Source organism: Glycine soja, chromosome 20 (assembly GCF_004193775.1).
Source record: "Glycine soja cultivar W05 chromosome 20, ASM419377v2, whole genome shotgun sequence".
Lineage (NCBI taxonomy): Eukaryota > Viridiplantae > Streptophyta > Magnoliopsida > Fabales > Fabaceae > Glycine > Glycine soja.
This window is the reverse complement of record NC_041021.1, coordinates 29,182,743-29,203,987: the sequence shown is the minus strand read 5'-3', so window position 1 is coordinate 29,203,987 and position 21,245 is coordinate 29,182,743. Positions and strand designations below refer to the sequence as shown.

General features: G+C 36.3%; 1 protein-coding gene across 1 annotated transcript; it reads left to right on the top strand.

Moving 5' to 3' along the window:
- Nucleotides 1–7,460: 7,460 nt before the first annotated feature.
- On the top strand, nt 7,461–19,613 carry LOC114403454 (uncharacterized protein At2g38710-like). Its single transcript, XM_028366449.1, has 5 exons — nt 7,461–7,826; nt 8,594–8,713; nt 8,862–8,976; nt 17,521–17,614; nt 18,945–19,613. Exons 1-5 carry the CDS (start codon nt 7,723–7,725, stop codon nt 19,145–19,147), a joined length of 636 nt encoding a protein of 211 aa, XP_028222250.1. The 5' UTR covers nt 7,461–7,722; the 3' UTR covers nt 19,148–19,613.
- Nucleotides 19,614–21,245: the final 1,632 nt, after the last annotated feature.

The window sequence follows — 21,245 nt, the reverse complement described above, 5'->3', positions numbered from 1 at the left end:
CTCCAAAGCCTTGGTGGTGGCTATATTGACGTCTCTCAGTTCGGCGTTCTCCTTTTAGATCCTAACAGCTGCTGACTTGAACTTTTCTTTGACTGTTTGGGCTTTCTCATGTTCTGTCTTAAGGGCCTGTACTTCTTCGTCTTCTTCCGGAGTTTCACCCTCCATCCCCTTAGTGGTCCTCAAACTTGGGAGCCAATCCAGATCTTGTGCGTAGGCTTTCAACCACCTATGGTAACCGCCGATGGGCCCATTGCTACTCCCCCTAAGTTCCTTGTCCTTCCTTTGTGGCATTTCTCATGCCTTGTTGAAGCACCCCCGTATTGGTGCTATTGAAGCCCCGTGTAATAAAAGGTATGAGGCCTTCCTCTGATGGCGCCCCTCTCATAGGGTAACCAAGTTGTCTTATAGTGAGGACAGGATTGTAATTGATGCAACCCCTCGTCCCCATCAAAGGAACATTTGGAAATTTCCCACACGAAATAAGAGTCCCGGTTCTTCCTTCCTTCCATCGGGGGAACCAATTGACAGACACTCCTTCTTTGCTTGCTAAGAGTCGGTCCCAGTTTGCCTCTTTTTTCTCGGTGCATGAGCGGTGGCCTTCTAGTGGGCAAACGTGTCTCATCTCTTGGCGAAAGAAGTGCGAAACCAACCATATGTAGAGAGCCGGTGTACAGCAAATGATCCTTGCATTGTTCTTCTCACATCTTCGGTCGAATGTGTCATATAGATCGGCTAAGATAGCGACAACCGGGCTTTCCTTGCGGTCGTAAAAGGCGAGAAAAACGTCAATCGCTGTCCGGTCCACCAACCCATCCACATTTGGAAAGAGGACCACCCCGAAGATCAAAAGTGCCAGGATGTCCATGAACGGGTCCCATTCGTCTTGACTTGCCAAGACTCTCGCCTTTACTTCCAAACATTTCCTTGGTACCCCAACCACCCCATTTTCGACTTGCTTCCCGCAGTTCAATTCCTGTGTCGAGATTTTGACTATTTTAGAAATTCTAGCTAAGGAGGGATAGAATCCCGAGAAGAGATATGGTTTCCTTCCTCCCAGAGGGCATCCCAGGATCTCTTCAAACTCTTCCATCATGGGTGTTAACTGGAAGTCCCCAAAGGTGAAGCACCTCAAAGGCTGGTCATAATATTGGGCGAGAGAGGAAATGGCCTCCGTGGAGACCTCTGCCATGGTTAGGTCCAAGATCTTACCATAAGCTTTGCGAAAGGCTTGTCGCTAGAGCTGACCCATCAACTGTCCTAACTCTTTCAGACTGGCGACTCCTAGGCTCTTGATCTTGACTTGATAGAACCTATTTTTAAGCGAAGGCGCCTGGCTCAATCCCATGCTCTTTACTAAAGTGGAATAAAAACCAGTGCGAATCAAGACTCTGACATATATCATAGGTGAAATGGATGAATGCATGAAGAAATGTGTATGGCACAGATGCATTTTATGGATACGAGAGCCCGGGATATTATCTCTTTCTTAAATACAACATTCGAGTTGCGTAGCGCCCGATGCATGCATTTGAGAAGGCGACATGGACCTTTCGTCTTCTCGTGACAAAGTGAGGGGATCAAGACGCAACCCGTGCATGATGACATGATGCAGATGCGAAAAAGGGGGAAGGGTAACAAGTAGATGTACACAACATGGCAATATCCTCAAATAATCACACAGCGAAGGCATACATGACATTTTAGGTTATATGCATGGCAATGTTTAAAAGGCATGCAACGTGTTCGCTTCGTGCCCCTATTTTAGGGACCTAAACGAGAGGAACTAAAAGGCTTTTGGTGATAATTCCCAAGGTGGTCATATCTCTCTTGATGGTTTTTAGAGGCATCATCCCCTTTGAAAAACATATTGCGACAGTAGGGACTACCAGCAACAATATGTTATCAAAGAGAAAAACTCTAGATGAGGGTTCACTGCTATCAAGCAAGTCGGAGACCCAGCATGACCACAGATTCACCTCCTCTCCTTATGTTCCCATGGACCCGGGTATAGGGCCCCTTTTCAACTCACTGTGTGTACAAAAAGGTGTTGGTGTTTTGCGTGCATCAAATGAATAAACATCTATCTCATGCATACATTTAAGAAACATACTAAAAGCATAAAAGAGTTATATACAAGGACATAAGAAAATAAAGGAAAACTAACAAAGGAGAAGTCATGGTAAGGAATGGACACTGATCGATTGGCCTAACTCTCTAAAAACAATCCCCAGTGGAGTCGCCAACTGTCGCAACCTACCCTTCGGTGAGAGGGCGACGCAGGGAGAAACAACCCTTTCATTCATAAAATTATTTGCACTCAAATTTTGAACAGAGTTTTAAGAGAATTAAATTGTACATAGCAGTAGCATAAAACACTTCAAGTGTCAGATGTCATCTCATTTAACAGACCTTGATTAAGCAAGAGACACTTCTTAAGCAAATGCAAGTTGCAGTGCATACTGTCGCAACCTACCCTTCGGCGGGAGGGCGACGCGGGGCTCACGGGTGTGTCTTCCAAGAAAGGAAAATGCGCAGAGTCGCCACCAATGTTTATTTGAGGAAAACGTCGGAAAAACCGGAAAAGGTGTGGTCTACAAAAAGTGTGAAAGGTTCGGGAGTTGTTTTTACGCATGGGGAATGTATTAGCACCCCATGTGTCCATCACAAGGGACAACAACCTTTATCAAATGTGCAAATATGACTTCAATTTGTTTTATTTTCCCTTTTTATGTCTTTTTACGCCTTTTGTATTTTTTGTCTTTTTGTGGTCGACAAGAGTATTTCCCTCGCTCCTACATATTCTCAATTGCGATGAGGAAATCAAACCTACGTAGTTCTTTAAGAATTAAACGTCGGCTAAGTTGGTTTTATCTTTTTTCGCAAGATATATTTTAACCGAACAAAAGGTCATTTAAGGCATTGGACCATTAAACGATCTTTTGATTTTGAAAGGAGAGAAACGTTAAGGCGTTGGACCATTAACGATCTCTTGGGGTGTTTGAAAAAAGCGGTAAAGTTACATATTGATTTTATGTTTTTTGAATGGTCCATGTTTAACTGATAAAAGCAAAAAGGACCGCTTAAGGCGTTGGACCTTAAAACGATTTTTAGTGATTTTTACGGACAAAGCTTGATTTATGAGTTGATGTTAGCATTAGTTTAACTTTGATTATTAGTCAATTCATTCAAGGAAACTTCCAAAGAAAAACGTCCGATTGATTTTTTTTTTATTATTTTATTCAAAGATATTTTGATTATTTTAATATTATTTTGCCCTTTTTTTGGTTTTAACCGAGATTACTGCGTGAACGATCGATTGGATTTTATTTTAACAGTGATTAAACAAGATTACAACACAAATGATCGGTTGAAATTCATTTTATTATTTATTAGGTGAGAGAACGACTTAAATAAATGGTTAAATCACGTTAAAAAGGGGTACGGAAAACAAACGAAATGAAAATAAAAGTACGTGAAACAAGTGGGGACCACTGAGGGTACATAAAATGAATTGAAAGATTCGATTTCAGGAACTTACCGGTTGAAGACCGAAGAACGAACGAAGAACGATGAGGAACGGTAAAGAATCTTCACAAAATCGCTCACGGAAACATCTCAGAAGTGTTATGGAAGCATCTCGGCTTGGATTTTTTTCACGGAAACAATTTTTCTCACTAATTTCGAGAGAATCCTCAAATACCAAAAGGGAAGAACAATTTACTCTGCCCTCTTTCCCCTATTTATAGGAGAAAAGAGGGAGGTGGTTTCCGCACAGGTCGCCCAGGAGAGTAGGGTTGCTTCCACCAGATGGCACCGCCTTCTGTTGGAGCCCCCTGGAAGGCCCAAGTGGGCTTGGTTGCTATTTGCACCCCTTTTTACTAAATACACCCCATTTTGTGTTTGTTTTGCTGATTCCTTTCCGAAACGTTATAGAACTTTTTATGGATTACGTAACGACACCCATTTTCCTTTCGCAATGTTGCGAAACTTTACGGATTACGCAACAAGGCTCTTTTTGACTTCCAGAATGTTGCGGAATTTTACGGATTGCGCAACAATGCTTCTTTTTGACATCCGGAATGTCGCGGAACTTTACGGATTACCTAACGATGAGTGTTAAGTACCTTGAGGCGGACAAGCAAAGATTGTATGCCACCAAACAATGGTCCCCGCACGAAATTAGGATATGACACATACACTGGCATCCTCATGAGTTAAGGCATCAACTACTGAAAACCTGCAATGCTCTTACATACCAATTTGTTTTGATTCCTATGTCTTGGAGATAGCATGTCAAAGAATTCTTCACAGAACCTTGCCTAGTCATATATATTTTAGCCAACAATCAATAATTACTAGTAAATTTAAGCTAATATATTCATTTAATAAGTGAATAACTAAAATAAGGAATTTTTTTTACTATTTATTAAGTTATTCTGTGTAGTAAACTATTTTTGGTGTATTTTTTAAATAACAATCCACCCAAGAAGGGGTGTTGGAAACCAAATCCATGATAAAAAAGGTTGACATCACAATCAATTGCAACACACATAAATATTATTAATAACAGAAAGGAGGATACACAACTGCAAGCAGAAGGGGTGTTGGAAACCAAATCCATGATAAAAACTCTATTTGAACCTATAATGAGAAAATCCTAATCTCCAACAATACAACTCCTTTGAAATGAAAGATGGCATAAAGTTCTCCAAAATAATACCAACTTAATAAAGCCACGTGATAAAAACATAATTTTTTGTTTCTCAAAACTTTAATGACAAAAAAACATAAAGAATTCAGAACTAGCAAAAAATCAAAGTATTACAGTAACACAAAAGTAACACCACAATTGTCATAAAAAAGAACTTGTATTATTATTTATTTAATTTTTTCAAAATATGATTTTATAAATTTGCTGTAAAAAATACATGTTAAGCAATGTAGGTTTTTTTCCTTTACTTTTAAAATATAAAAAAATTAACATAATACAAAATAAAATTATTTTAATCACGATAATTTACTTATGTTAAATAAAATTATTATATAAAAGTCTCTCTACATATTTGTCTTAAATCTGATTTTCCAAGGAACGAACTGTGTGTGTGTGTCTGAAAATCGGAAAAAGAGAATGTTGAAAGAAATTATATGGTAAAGAAAGAAGAAGAAAGACATGTCAAGTGTTGGAAATTTTCAATTTCTTTTATGAACTTTAGTTTATTAGGATGTCAAACTAATGATTAGAAGAGAAAAACAAAACAAGTGTCCTTCATAGTGTTTCCCATTAGCTTAAATGTAATTTAACTCAAATTCTATTTGGCCTGCCGGTAGGAAATTTCCTTTCTAAAACTATGGATCTGTATGAAACTTCTCCTAAAATTTTATTAAGGACTTTTTTTTTTCATTTGTAGACTAAAAGTTCTTATTCAGGGGACAATATCTCCTCCTAAAACGGCAAACTCAAAATGCAAAAGCTACCACTAAGCAAAACACTTCAGCAAAAACCAGGAAAGACCTTGCAATGCCCGAACTAAAATGAGAGGAATAATATCATCAACATTTGAAAACCATCGAATTGTATAAATATTGAATAGTATAAACTACAAGCATGAAAACAAAAGGACTTTCACTGTCAACGACCTAGTGAAGGGTTTTACATATACCAAAACACTATCAAAAATCCATAAGAAGCATAAATGAAGACCATCCCAAATTAACCATAGAACTCTTCCTTGTTCAATTGAATGAACCTATTGATGTTTTATGTCACTTCATTCAAAGCAAGCTTCAAGTAGCAGTATAATCAATTAAATATTTGGTTACCACTTACCCTTTACTCTTCTATGCCCAATTCACTCCCTTTATCATATACATTTGCTATACCATTTCCAAAAAAGGAACTCAAACAACACAATAAGTCAAAAACCTCGTCTAACCTGAGAGAGCCACCTGTGGAATTAATAAAGAGCCTGATATCCTTAGTGGGGTCTTGGGCATCCAACAGTAGCAACTGGCTCATGATAGCATCAACCACAAAGTCGTCGATGCTGCTCCTGAGGAACACAATCCTCTCCCTCAGCAACAGTCCCATCACCTCACCCTCCATGCCTCTCGTCGTCGTCGAAGGTGTTTGGGGCATAGAGAGCTTGAAGGTGAGACCCAAGTTCCAAAATTGGGACCCAAAGTTTGGGTTTTTGGAAGGGATTGGCACACACCTTGTGGGGGGTTTTGGAGGGTTTAGGGGTGAAGAAAGAGGAGGAAACGAGGAACTTAGGGTTTGGAAAAAGCATTGGTTTTAGGGCAGTGGAAGAACGAAGAGAAGAATGGCATTGCAGAAAAACGACGGAGGAGAAAAAGAACAAAGCGGAGCAACGAGAGTGTTTATCAAATGAATCGAATTCATTTTATCTTAATAGACGAGAGAGAGTGTGCAACATCTGCAGTTAGCAACATCGGTTTTCTAGAAACCAATGTTAGCATCCTATTAGCAACATCATTTTATTTTAAATCGATGTTAGCAACATTGATTTTCTAGAAAACTGATGTTAACATATGTGAGCAACATCGGTTTTTAGAAAACCGATGTTAACAAGTTCAAATTATCAACAAAAATGTCACATTTTTTTAACATCGGTTTTCATAAAAACCGATGTTAAAATGACGATGTTAAACGTGTATTTTTTAGTAGTGATAATATCAAATTAGTCCTTAAAAAATTTAACTTAATACCAAATTGATTCTTAAACATTATTAACTTAATGATAAAATAAACTCGTAAAATTAACTATATGACATATTTATCACACTTATATATTCAAGTATTAAACAAATTTTTAGTTGTTTTTGGAAGTAAGTTTACATATTCAAGGAATTACTAGTGCTAGTATTAATAGAGCAATTTACAAGTAAGTGAGTAGAACGTCTACTCTAACTCCCTACTTTATAGGGGTGTTTGTGGATTGATTTGGGTTGATTTTGACCAAATTTAAGATCCAACCCAATCAAATTTGATTGATTTGGTTTGGTTCATTTTGATTTCACAAATTTTTTTGAAACTCAATCTAATCCTTTCATGAAGGGGTTGGTTCGTGCTAACGGATTACCCATTTAAATTTAATCTTTTTTTAGAACTATTATTTTATATCACAATTCTTTCAAACTAACCAGATTTACTATAATAGTTTGAATCATAACTATTTTCTAAGAACTAAATTCTTGCATCAGATTTGCTATAATCAATTTTGAAAAAATAAATATAAGAAAAAGATGAAATGAATAACAATACATTGAAAGTAATATTTTGATAAGTCTCAAGATTTAGCTTATGTCGTATTTAAACAACTATCAATTTTGATCGATTTGATTTGGACTCAAGTACATAAATAATACAATCCAAACTATTGAGATGGATTTTAGGTGAATTTGAATTCCGAAATAATTGGTAACTGTGAACATCGCAAATGCCTAATGCTTTGTTGGTTACAATTATGCTTTACTTTATTTAATTTACTCCTCGTGAAAAAAGTGAGCAGAAGCGTAGAACTTCTACCTTATTATTTAAACTGCTGGTTGCTTGCAAGCAAGAAACCGGGAGAGAGAAAAAGGAGAACCTTCTTTTCTCTCTGTTTTGTTGTTATTCTTATTTCAGACCTAAAAACCAAAAGCACCGATTCTGCTTTCTAGAATTACATCATCGTATCAAGAAAACCTTGGAACTACACGAAAATGGTGTCGGCGAACAAGGAGATGGTCGTGTACTGCTTCGACACCCTCCTCGCTCACTACAACAGCACGGAAGCTCCTTCCCCTGCCTTCGATCAGGCTCAACAGTAATCCCTGTCTTCTTTTAATTTTTTTTAATTATTTTTGTTTGTTCTTTATTAAGATAATATACGCTTTTTCTGTAAATGGGAAGAAATCTTTTTTGATAATTGTTCTGTTTTTTATTTTATTTTTATGTTTTGATTTCATGAGATGGGCCACTGTTTAAATTTTGTGATGTTGGTGAAAGTTTCTTAATTTTTGCTCGAATAAGTGATTCTGTAATTGGAATTTGCATGAATAAGGTTGTGTTAAGATAAATTTCTCCATAAGCACTAGTAAAAGGAGATATGATGGTAAAATGAATTGAGCTTCTCTCATATGTTAAATCTACTTTATGCATCTCAGCTTATGGAGAAGTTAGATAAGAGAACTTTTGTAGAAGTTGAGTGCATAGGTTGTTTTTAATTCATGGGAGAAGTTCACTTAATTGTACCTTATTTTCTTCTTCTGTAAGTGCTGATAGAAAAGTTTATTCAAACAGGACTTACAAATGGGAATTTGAAACAGTGGATGAAATATTGTGTATTTGGTTTTAAGAAAGAAAATATTTGTTTTCCCTTTAGTTAAATCATAAATTATACCCGAGCCGAGTTATGGAAAAGGATTTTGGGGAAGTGGTTGTGCCCAATTTGACAATTTCTTTGCATTGAAATGGATTAATCTCTGATTTTGTAAGGGGGAAATCCTTTTAGCGGAAAAATAAGTCTATACTTGAGTCGACAATATGATATAATATGGTATCCTTGTTTGAAGCAACGATGTTTTGTTTTAGTCCATTGTTTGTTACATGGAAGAAAGTGGTGAATGGTGGAGATCCTCGTCTTCGGGGTTGCATCGGAACTCTGGAAGCACGCAGCTTGATCAATGGGCTCAAAGATTATGCACTGACCAGGTTTGTTGATGTTATAGGGTATCTTCTGTCTTGTCAATGCAAATTCTGCTTGCTTGTATTTTGTTGAACTAATTTTTATGTTGCTCACACTTGCACTATTAATTTGGTATTTTCCTTGTCCGTGCTTTGCGCTTGCAATATCTTGCAGTGCCCTCAGGGACCGGAGATTTCCACCCATACAGGCTAATGAGCTGCCGCTTTTGGAGTGTACAGTGTCTCTTCTTACTGACTATGAAGCTGCTAACCATTACCTTGACTGGGAGGTATGTGCTGATTTACTTGTTTTAGTTTCTGGGATATTGCTGGCAGAACTTAAGTGTTGAGATTTATTTAACCTGTGGTCACATTTTGTATGGTGTTAATTTGTGTCTTACAAAATTTACTATCTAATGTTGATTAAAAATTGGAAAGAGATGGCAAAGCTATAAATAGGGAATTAGTATCAGTCAGATGAGATTACTAAAGTTGAGCAGTGTTGTTAAATAGCCACTATAGAGGTGCTACAGAAGCTGAATTTCTCGGAACCATGATTGTAACTCTGTCTGCTATTGCAGCCACTATCATTGTTGTGATTGTGGCATGTGTGCTGCATCCTCTTGTCATCTCTGGCAAGTCTCCAGCCAATTGAACTTTTGAGTTAATATTATACTGATTTTTATGTATTTTGTTTTTATTTGCATACAACTTAAAACATATATAATAGATATATATATCATATGTTTCAACTTTTATGTGTCGATTATTGGCTTCCCGTCATTTTCTGCAATCTGCAATTGATAATACTGAAGTTGCAAGTATATATCTGGACCTATTTTGAGATGAATAAGCCATTCAGATGAGATCTTAAGGTATTCCCCCCCCCCCCGGTATTGGTGGGTGGTACTGGTTTGGGTATTACTGTTAATATGTATTCAACTTCTAACATTTAGGAATCAAGTAATGAGAATCGATAGGAAACTGGTATTTTATTGTACTGCCACTCTTAGGTAGATCAATAACAAGGAGTTGATAATGGAATAGAAAAATAATGGAAATACTGTACAAGCAGCACTTCAAGGGACTGGAACCTCCATTCGAAATCAATACCTCTGCTCCCTTTTTCTTAGCTTTCCCCTTTAGATTAATTAACTCACCAAACTCCCTAACTGATGAGGAGATAGAACTCAACAATTTGGAGAAATAGGGAGATGAAAGACCTCTGACCGTTGAGGAGATCATATTAAGAAAGAAGCTGCAAGAGGACTTGTGGGTGGTCTCACATTTGCAAGAGTCCATCATGAGGCAAAAGGCAAGATCTAGATGGCTAAAGGATGGAGATTGCAATTCTTGGTACTTCCATATGATTGTTAATTGGAAGCGTCAATAAAATATGCTAAGAGGTGTGTTTGCTGGTGGGTGTTGGTTGGAGGAACCAATCGAAGTCAAAGAGGAAGTTAAACAATTCTTTTTGAGGAGATTTAAGGAGGTGGGGGAGGAGAGGCCGCGGCTGGATGGTGTTGAATTTAAATTTATTAATCAACAAGACAATGATGCCCTAGTGGCTTGCTTTGAAGAAGAGGAAGTTAGGGCAGCGGTGTGGGAATGCGATAGTACAAAGAGCCCAGGTCCTGATGGATTGAATTTTAAGTTCATTAAGGAGTTCTAGGACGTTCTCAAGACTGATGTCCCTCTCTTAGATGATTTCTTTGCTAATGGAGTGTTCCCCAAAGGAAGCAATGCATCATTCATAGCCTTGATCTCAATGTTGTTAATGGCGGATGGCGGTTCATGGCGGAAAGTCAAAAATCCACCATAAAAATATGGCGGATGGCGTAGCAGAAAATGGCGGACAAAAAAAAAACATATATATAAACTCATTGAAATTGAAAAAAACAAAGGATTGCATTCAAATAAACTAAAAAAGTTTCATGAGTTCATACAATAATCAAGTACCAACACCAAATAAACTCATTAAAGAGTTCAAAATAAGAAAATGATAAAAACATAATGCAAAGTGCAAAGTGAAGGTTGAGGCTCTAATCATCTTCTCCAATCCCAACATAATCATCTTCGTTGTTATCATATGGTAATGGAGCATCTCCCTCTCCCTCTTCCCCATCAAACGCCTCAAAATTGACCATGATTTCTTCTTCTTCAGATTCAACATCAATATTCTCCTCAACATCTAGATCCTCATCATTTTCTTGGACTACTTTTTTCTTCCTTGAAGAAGATCCAACAACCATTGCCTGTTTTTTAGAAGTTTGGGCAGCAGCAACACTTGTTTTTTGCTTTTTCCGCCTAGTGTACATCCTACACTCTCCAACCCCCGAAGCCTGATACACAGTTGCCCAATTTAGAGCATCATCATCTTCAAATACCAAATCATTTCCAGCATCATTATCATCATCTTGATCCATCTCTCCCACGAGCCATTCATTGCATACATCAATATCATTAAGAGAAATTGGATCAATTTCATCTCTTGCATTATATCTTTGCTTCAATTGTTGGTTGTATTTGACAAACACCAAATCATGCAACCTCTTGTGCTCAAGCCTATTTCTTTTTTTGGAATGAATCTACAACATAACAAATAAATGTTGATTTCAATCTCAAATATACTCCAAATAAAACTTGATCATAAAAATTAAATAAAATTAAAAAGTATAGTTAGAGTTTTGTCACAATTACTTGCTCAAACACACTCCAATTTCTTTCACATCCTGAAGCACTGCAAGTGAAACTCAAAATCTTAATAGCTAGCTTCTGCAAATTTGGAGTTTGTGACGCAAACATTCGCCACCAATATGCTGCAATACCAATTACCAACCAAGAGCATAACTTAGAATTCTGAATTATAACACTAATACATAAAAAAAATAGTATGATAAAAGTTTCTTACTAGGAGAATGGGTTTTCCTTTGAGCCATTGCAAAGTCGGAACCAAAGTGGTCAGCACCAATCTTGTAAAGATGCAACTCGGTTAGAATTTTTTGTTGCACATCAAATTGTGGAATCAACTTCTTAATGCACTCAAACAAACCATTGGTGACCTCAAAATCAAACTCCAGGTCAGTGTTGTCATAAAAGAACTCTGGATTTAAGAAGTGGGCAGCTGCATGCAATGGCCTATGAAGCTGACAATTTCATCTTTTATCAATGATTGCAAACACATCTTTGTACTTGCTTTCATTGCTGTTGAAAGACTTGATAATTGTTTCTTTTGCCTTGTCCATTGCTTCATAAATATAGCCTATGGCTGGTTTCCTTTCACCATCCACAAGACGAAGCACTTTCACAAGTGGAGCCATGACTTTAAGAGTGTAAACCACACTATTCCAAAAAGAAAGCATGAGCACTACCTTTGCAGCTTCTTTTCCCTTAGGCTCCTTAGATAGCTTGTTCAAGGTCCATTCATCAGAAGTAAACATTTTTCTAATATTGGCTTTCTCTTTGTGAAGCCTTTCCAAGGTTAGATAAGAAGTGGCAAATCTAGTAATAGCATGTCTCACGAATTCCCTCTTGTTTGTAAAATTTCTCAACAAACTTAAGGTACTAGAATGGGCATAGATAAACCCAACTAGATTAATTGCCCTTCTAATTGTCTTCCTTATCAAGGGAAGCTTCCCAATATCTTCAAGCATCAAATCAATACAATGAGCTGCACAAGGAGTCCAATAAATATGTTTCCTTTTCTCCTCCAACAACTTACCCGCTAAAACATAGTTGCTCCCATTATCGGTTACAACTTGAACAACATTCTCTTCTCCAACTTCCTCCACAATGGCATCAAGCAACTCAAAAAGCTTTTCATATGTCTTTACAAAATCAGAGCCATCAACAGACTTCAAAAACATGGTACCAACTTGAAAGTTAATAAAAAAATTAATGATGCATCTTTGTTTCCAATCAGTCCATGCATCGGACATAATAGTACAACCATACTTGACCCATTGCTCCCTATGGCCTTTCATCAATTTTTCAGTATATTCAACTTCCTTCTTCAAGAGTGGAACTCTAATGTCATGATAGCTAGGAATGGGCAAATGTGGCCCATATTGACCAATGGCTACAACCATGTTCTCAAAGCTTTTCAATTTAATGAGGTTGAATGACAAACCTGCTTGGTACCAAAAGCGAGCAATATGTTGATGCACCTTCAATACTTCATTCTTATCCATTGACTCTCTTATGTTCATTTGCCTCAGCATCTCCATTTTTCTCCGATTGATTGCATTTTCTGGATTCTTACAAAATTTTTCCATTGGTCCTTTTTTAGTCCCACACTTTGTCTTTGCACTTGCAGCAACATTACAAGAGTCTGCAAACTCATCTTCTTCACTTCCATCACATCCAATTGGTTCACCAAATTCAAAATCTCTTATATTTGTCATATTACTACTGCCGGAAGTACTGTAAGTGGTCCCACTCTTTTTTGTAGCCATATATTCCTTCAACTCTTCGACTACATTTGGGGGAGTTTTCTTGCAAGCTGCAACGTTGCCCGACTTCCCAATCAGGTGTTGTTTGGCTCGGGTTATTCCTCCCTTTGTGATTTTTCCACAGAAATTACAAACAATGGTGTTTGTATCTTCTTCCACAAGTGAATGGCAATATTTCCAGCCTGGGTCTGTCTTATTTTTCCTCGTTGCACTTGTAGTAGCAGCATCGGATGATGGTTCAGCCATTTAAAAGAGGACTGAACAGAAAAAAAAAATCGTGGTGTCAAATAGAAAAAAAATGGGACTGTTAAACTGGATCAATAGAATAGAAGACAGGTAAGAACGAATGCGAGAGAATGAGACAAAGGGGTGTCAAATAGCAAAAGGAAAAAAAAAAAGCTGTAGACAGAAAAAAGGGATGTCAAACAGCAAAAAGCCAAAAACAAAATTAAAAAAAAGATCAGGCTGACCCGTTCTTGCGAGACCTTCGTCTTCTTCGCGAGACAGAAAAAAGGCCGTTCGTGCCGGTGCGTCGCTGCCGGGGTTCGTCGCAATGTAGACCTTCGTCTTCGTGTAAGGGGTGTCGCAGGCTCGCGGCTGCGTGCGCGTGCGGACTGCAGGTGTCGCGGCTGCGGCTGGGTGCGGGAGGGACGCAGGGGAGGTTCGATTTTAGTTGGAAGGCTGTTCTGAATCACAGCTGCGTGGGAGGGTCGCTTTTAGTTGAATGAATAACCGGGTAGGGTTGGGTCGGGTCAACCCAACTCCTACTGTGGACAAAAAGCAAAAAAAATTCCGCCATTTCCGCCACCCCGCCATAACCGCCACGACCGCCATGGCTATGGCGGCCGCCATCCCAAACCCGCCACGCCACCGCTATTCGGTGGCGTTTTTTCGAAAATCCGCCACGAAAATCCGCCATGGCGCCGCCATTTAACAACACTACTTGATCCCCAAGGTTCAAGACCCACAGGGCCTTAAGGAATACAAAACTATCTCTTTAATAGGCTGTATTTATAAGATTGTGGCTAAGATTTTATCCAGAAGGTTGAAGAAAGTGCTGTCAAAAGTCATAGATGAACGCCAGACCGCATTTATGGAGGGGAGACATATGTTGCATAGTGTGGTGATTGCTAATGAGGTTGTGGATGAGGCAATAAGGTGTAAAAAGAGCTGTCTAGTGTTCAAAGTTGACTATGAAAAGGCATATGATTCTGTTTGTTGGGACTTCCTGTTGTACATGATGTGACGAATGGGCTTCTGCGACAAATGGGTGAAATGGATTGAGGGATGTTTGAAATCATCCTCGATCTGAGTGTTGGTTAATGGCAGCCCAATAGACAAGTTCTTCCCTCAAAGAGGACTTAGACAAAGGGGTCCTTTAGAATTTTTGCGTTCTGTTAAGAATTTGTTATTATTTCCTGGTCAGGTTGCCTTGTGTAACCAAATATTGGATGCTGTAATTGTTGCGAATCAGTTATGATGCTAGATTGCTAGGTGTAAAAGATGTGGATGTATGGGTTTTAAAGGGAAGATGGAGTTTGCTATTCTAAATGCAGTTTTTAAGGAAGAAGGGTTCTGTTTTCACTCATGGAGGATATAGGTTGTTAATTGCTTTCTGCTTTCAATGCCATTGGTGGCTTCAATGTTTCTTTTGGAAGCTTTTTGCTTTTTAAGTCTTTCTCATAAGGTGATTAAAAGTAAGCATGGTCCTTGTCCATAATAAATTGGGAAAAATTCTGCCATATCTCACATGCCACTTTGTGAGAGACCCTAGAAATTTATTTCTATATTTTGTTCTTCGTTTAAGTTAGGCATATGTTTTTGATGGCTTCCATATTTATTTGTGAGAGTAATGGTGTGTTAATTATTTGTGAGAGTAATGGAGTATTAATATCTAGGGCTGGCCTCTTTGTAGATTCTCGCTTATCTTTCTGAACACTCTTTGATGGAGTAATATTCTGTCTTTGTGAATACCACGAAGAATGCTCATTCTTCAAGTACAACAGCAACAACCGAAGTCTTTTCTTGCATGGTGGGGTTGATTACATGAATCAACCATGCTGTTGTGATCTATCCAAAACCAAATTCAAAGTTGTTTACTTCTTGATCCTTTTTAATCTTTTCCTAGTGCTTTTCTTGGTCTATTTCTACCTCTTATTCTTGGCCCCATTAGATCAACTATTCTAACTGGTTTTATCGGCCTTCTTCTCACTTGTTCAAACCATCTTAGGCGTGATTATAATACAATTGATTCAATCAATGCCATTCCGACTTTCTCGACAATACAACCACCCTTGATCCTTTTTTTTTTCTTGTATGATCACTGACTCATCCAACAATGCTCATTCTCCTTCTATAAAAGTAAAAAATAAAAACCCTGTTTGTTGACCACCATGATTGTTTCAAAAAATTTAATTACATTTGAAATTTGAATGCTTAATAGGTTGATTTTATTTGGTTCTTGGCCTAGAATTTATTCATAAGGAAAAAAATGGGGGTAAGAACAAATAGTAGTTCACATGATAGTTAAACTAGTTTTGAAATTTTTCTTTGTATGCAATTTATCGTTGAATTTATAAATTATCATGTGATAACGTTCTAATTCATCTTCAGTTTGTTGAGAATCAATTCTGAATATTCTGTATTTATGGTATAATGGAAACAAAATCTGATTTATAGAAACAAAATCTCCTATAGTCAATTGTATTTATTATTTTTGAGACTTTATAATAAAGTAACCATTGTGTATCACAGGCACAGTTTCAGCACAATGCCTCTGGTTTCCTTCCCTTTTAAGACAGTGATTTGGTCTTGTAAGGAGAAGACCATTAGAGACTAAAAGACAAAAGCGGATTAAATATAAAATAGTTTGCTTAATTCGTATAGATGAAGATTGAAGCATAATTTTGGAAAAACCTTTAAAAAATGACCTTGCTTTAAATGGATTTTTGGAAAATTTGGTGGAGCCTAGTGGTGTTGTGTAAGAAAGGGAGCCTTGGTGCACCAGTTGGAACTGTAGTCAGGTGAACCAGAGGTTACAGATTCGAGTTGTGAAATCAGCCTCTTTTAGATGCTAGATATGGCTGCCTAACGCAGACCCAAGCAGTGGGTCTTAGCCTTCCCTATGAGCAGAAGGAACTCTATAGCACCAAGCTGCCCTAATAGAGTCATGCGATGGCCTTTTGCATGCAATGGAGTTCTGTTTTTAATGATTTGAGAGGAGTTGCTGTTGGAGAAAAGAAAATAGAATATAATAATATTTTCAGTATGTTTAAGAAAGTTTTGTCACTTATATGCTAATTGCTAAGAACGTTTCTTTTCGTGTCCTGTCATTTCTTATAAATTGGTTGTTTGCAAAATGTTTTAGGACAATCTGTGAGGGAAAACAGTATGTGTGAGAAAGGGAAGGAAAGTGAGAGAGAAAGAGCAAGAACATATATAGAGATAATTTGGGAGCTTTCTATTGCTGAGAAAGTAACGGATTAGATTGACATACTTTACAATGAAAACTAGAAATACATTTATATTAGTAGTTAGGAATTAACTGCTTTAATTACCACATGAGTGGTTACTCTAATATTCCTGTCACACTCAAGGAGAATGTATTAATGAAAATTGGTTGGATACCCTAAGTTTGTCATGCAACTCAAAACTTTTCTGCTGAAAGAGCCTTAGTGAGATCTCCAGTTAGCTTATTTGAGCTGTTAAGTGAGACAGTGGGATTCATGTTGATAACCATCTCTTGGACATAAAACAAGTGTAGTTCCATGTGTACCTTTAAGAATACAATTTACCACTTTCCAGCTCTCCTCAGGGTCTGTGAAAGAATTGATAGACCTTGTTCATGCCTGTAAGGTTGTAACTAATCTCAGGTCTTGTGAGTGGCATATCACAAGGAACCTACTATGGATTGATAGAAGCAGATATGCCTTTATCATCTTCCGTGTTTGCCTTGTAGATTAGGTGACAAATATGCTTGCCTTAAGCAACACTGCACCATTGGGAAGGTGCTTGACCTCGATACATAAGTAGTCTGGCAACACTGCCCTAATGTAAACTCATTCTGAACTTTAACATGGTAGAGGTTATTTTTACAATTCTGTTGAAGAAAAGTAGTGCAGTAATTCCGTTAATACTTAGATTGAATATATTTATTTGCTGGGATTTTACTGCTGATGATACACTGTTAAAGTTCTATCAATATGATGTGGAACTAAATCAGTTGTTTTGTTGATTTTTTTAATTGTTGATGTTAGTCTTTCATACTCGGATAATACTGACTTGCAGGATATTGTAAAATGTTAAGTGATATAAAATATTAGCTCTAGGACACTATTGTATTTATACTATTGCATTTTTAGATTCCGAGTTTCTTTCTTGCAGATAGAAAAGCATGGTATAATTATTGAATTTTCTGATCCTGTCTATAACACAAGGCGTAGTGCTACATACCTGCCTGAAGTGGCTGCCAATGAAGGTAACTTATGTTCACTATTGAATATTGTTTTACATTTTGGAAATGACATTAGAGTCACCAAATTGAGATGCCACAAATAAAAGTTGTCATGCGTTACATCTCCACACCTGGCTCTCTAAAATTCATTCGAAAGAAAGGAGAGGAAGTTCTTGATTAGGAGGAAAAAATATACTCTAGAACATAAAAGTAATTCATTAGAACATAATTATAACAGCAGTAGCTACCAAATCTCTATCTGAAATGGTAACTTGCTATAGCAAGTTGACGGACAAAGAGGAGCGGTTCCTATCTTCCTTGGAAGTATACATCAATTGTGTATATTACATTTTGCAACTAATCTAATAATGGCTAACGTTTAACTGACATGTCTCACTTTGTATGGCTTGGGTTTACTGCCAGCAGTATGTAAATTTTTAAGTAGAGAGACTCCGTCAAACACCGAAGCATTCTATTCCAACGAAATGCTAAAAGACTGCATAAACCACACATAGCCAAAAAATATTGCCTCATTTTTTTTCCCAAGCCTTTATCGTTAATAATCAAAAGCTATTTCAAAGTAAAACCACACCCAATATTGACTTAATACTCTAAACAATTATAAGAAGCTACAATACAGTTTTAATGCAAGTTCCCTACTGCTTATGAAGAATAAACGTTTCCAACCTTAAAGAAATAGTATTTATCCTAGTAAAGTTACTTATTTGCCCCTCTTCTCTTTCTATTTGTCTAACTAAATGTTACTATTTTTCCAAATGCAATTACTTGTCCCTCTTTGATCGTCCTATCAACTAATTCATACTATTAAACATTTTTAACCTTTGATTTGCTCAATTTTTATCCAACTATTTTTTTATTCAAACATTTTTTGGAATAACATTTTTTCCAAAGCTAACCACAATTTTGGGTAGGTTTATAAATTATGGTTTTATGATTAAGTAAAAAGTAATGCTAAGTTTATGTGATTAAATAATTAGATTAATGATATTTTTAATTGTTAAAATAATTAACTTATATAAACTACCCAAAAAACTCTAAATACATGTTGATGATGTTATTATATATAATCAGCAAAATAAATTATTGTCAATTTAAAAAAAAACTAATAACAATAATCGGGCATTCATATTTTTTCACATTATTTCATTTACTTGATAGATATTTTATATACAAGCATTATGATTAACTTCGTGGTATGCTGTAGCTGTTCTCTTGTAACCATTGTCTTCTGGATTTCCTCAAACAATTTTTTGTTTGAATTTCATTAATTTATGGTCGAAAAGGATGGAAATGAACATGCATTCCTTGCTTTCCTTCTTTGCTTTGGTTTCAGGTTGGACAAAAACAGAAGCCATTGATTCCTTGATACGTAAAGCAGGGTACAATGGTCCAATAACCGATGAACTTAGGATGCAAATACAACTAACCAGATACCAAAGCACCTTATTTACCATGCACTATAGTGAATATGTCTCCTATGTGAAGGAGAGAAGAGGTGAAGCTCCTATTCTTTCAGCTAAATCACCCAACTATTGAATATGCAACCTACCTTTCTTAAGGCTGCCTAATTTCTTTACTAAAAGAAGAATTCTGTTTCCAAATGAATTAAAAAATAAAAACGAAAACCCACTTGCCTAGGGTTGGAATCAATTTATTTGTCTAACCCGAACTACTGAAGTGATTGGTGCAACTTTCTATGCTCTTCAAATTTGTGTGATTTTGAAGAGACTAAGAACATTGAACTCAGTTCCTGGGAATGTCCACTACCACTGCAGTTTATGAAACTGCTGCACTGTTGAACATTTTTTATGTCAATCTTATTGGTAACTGGAATTTCAATTTCTCCAATGTTGACAAATATATCAATTTGTTTTCCTTACTGCATTGTAATATTTTCTTTTTAGGCAAATGCTAACTAGTGCCATTAGAGCATTGGTTTAACTAAAGGAGAAACTTTTTTATTAGGATGCGCAAAATTACACTGCCAATGACATTTTTTACACTCTCCTATGATCTTCAAAATAAATATTTTCTTCTTTTTAGTTCCTTATTCAATGTCCTAAGGGTACTGATTAGCAAGATCCTTCTTTATATTTGTCAGTTATCAAGTCTAGTTAGTAACAGTTTAGTCTGTCTTGAGTAAACTATAGCCTATAGCTAACCCAAGACCTACAGTTGTTATTAACTAGTGGTAGTACCTGACTAATAGAAAGAAAAGATTACAATGTACTTATGGAGTAAGACTACTCTATAATATACTTAGTGACAGATTTCAACTTTTGTCCCAACTCAACAGATTAAGTTGCTCTGCCAGGGGCGCTAGTTAGCACAATTAGGACGATTAAGCTGTTGACTTTTACAGAATATTAAACTTCTAATTTCATCCTCGAAGTATAACTATCTCTCCTATGTGGTCCGTAAACAACAAAAAACTATTCAAGTTTAAAAGTACGAAAAATCATGCTATGTAGTGTCTCAATTATTAGAAAACCTTTTAAATTAGTCCCTAATCTTGACTGAAATATATCAACTTAGGGATTAAAATGATAGACATTTAATGTTTCGGGTATCAAAGAATTTTATTACTCGTATATTGTTGACTTAGTTTAAAGACCAACCTGGGGTGCTTTTTCCTATAGATTCAATACTCCGTTGGTGTTTAGTTTTACTATTTTTTTTTCTTCTCTTTAAAAGAAAAAAGTTGGGTTGAATAGAATTTCAATAAAAAATTAGTTTTATGAACTTCTGATTTCCTTTTCCATATGCAAGTTTCAGTATCCAATGACCTATATCTAACAAATGTTAGTTTAAAAGTAATTTTTAAGCTCGAGTTATAAAATCATAAAACTTTAACTTTAGATTTTTGGAGTTTATATTTTGATTTTCTTTTGAAGTAGCCTTTAATTTAAAAGGTTAGAGAAAACACAACTTATGTCTGGACTTCTTGACGAGTCATTATTAAATTTCTTCCATTCTAACCATGTGAGCTATCCACTGGTTAGGTGGCTAATTTGAAGGTATCTTTATTAAGAGGTAATACTTTTATGCCTAGTATTCAACTGGGTTTAATACTATTAGTTAAATTAAAATGTTGTCATGTGTGCATGTCTTGATGTAAGGTTCTAATTGTGACTTTCAATTGGCAAGGAAACAAGAGACCAGTGTCACATTTTTTTCCTATTTTACAAATACATGCGACTTTGTAGTTTGTATTACTGGATTCGGTGATGGATTTAACTGTAACGGAAACTAGCAAAACACTAGGGTCATAGTTTGTAATTAACCGTTCCGCCATACTTTTAAAATTCAATGAACTTGAATAACAAAAGAGAAGGGTGAATCTCATGATTTAGTGAATAGATTATTTTTTTAAAGGATACTTAAACTATTTTGAACTGACATAGATTTGCATAATGAGCTGGCTATTATATTTAAAGTATCCTACAAATGACAGAAATTTCTTAAAATTTGTTAATTTCATATTGAATAAACTTTTATTAATTCAAAGTATCATTTTCCTTGAATTTGATATTATCGTCATTTTCTTTTTGTCACGTCCAAAATATCAAAGTATATATAGGACCGGACCCATCATGACATAGTTATAAATTTAGTAATTGATAACAATAAAGAA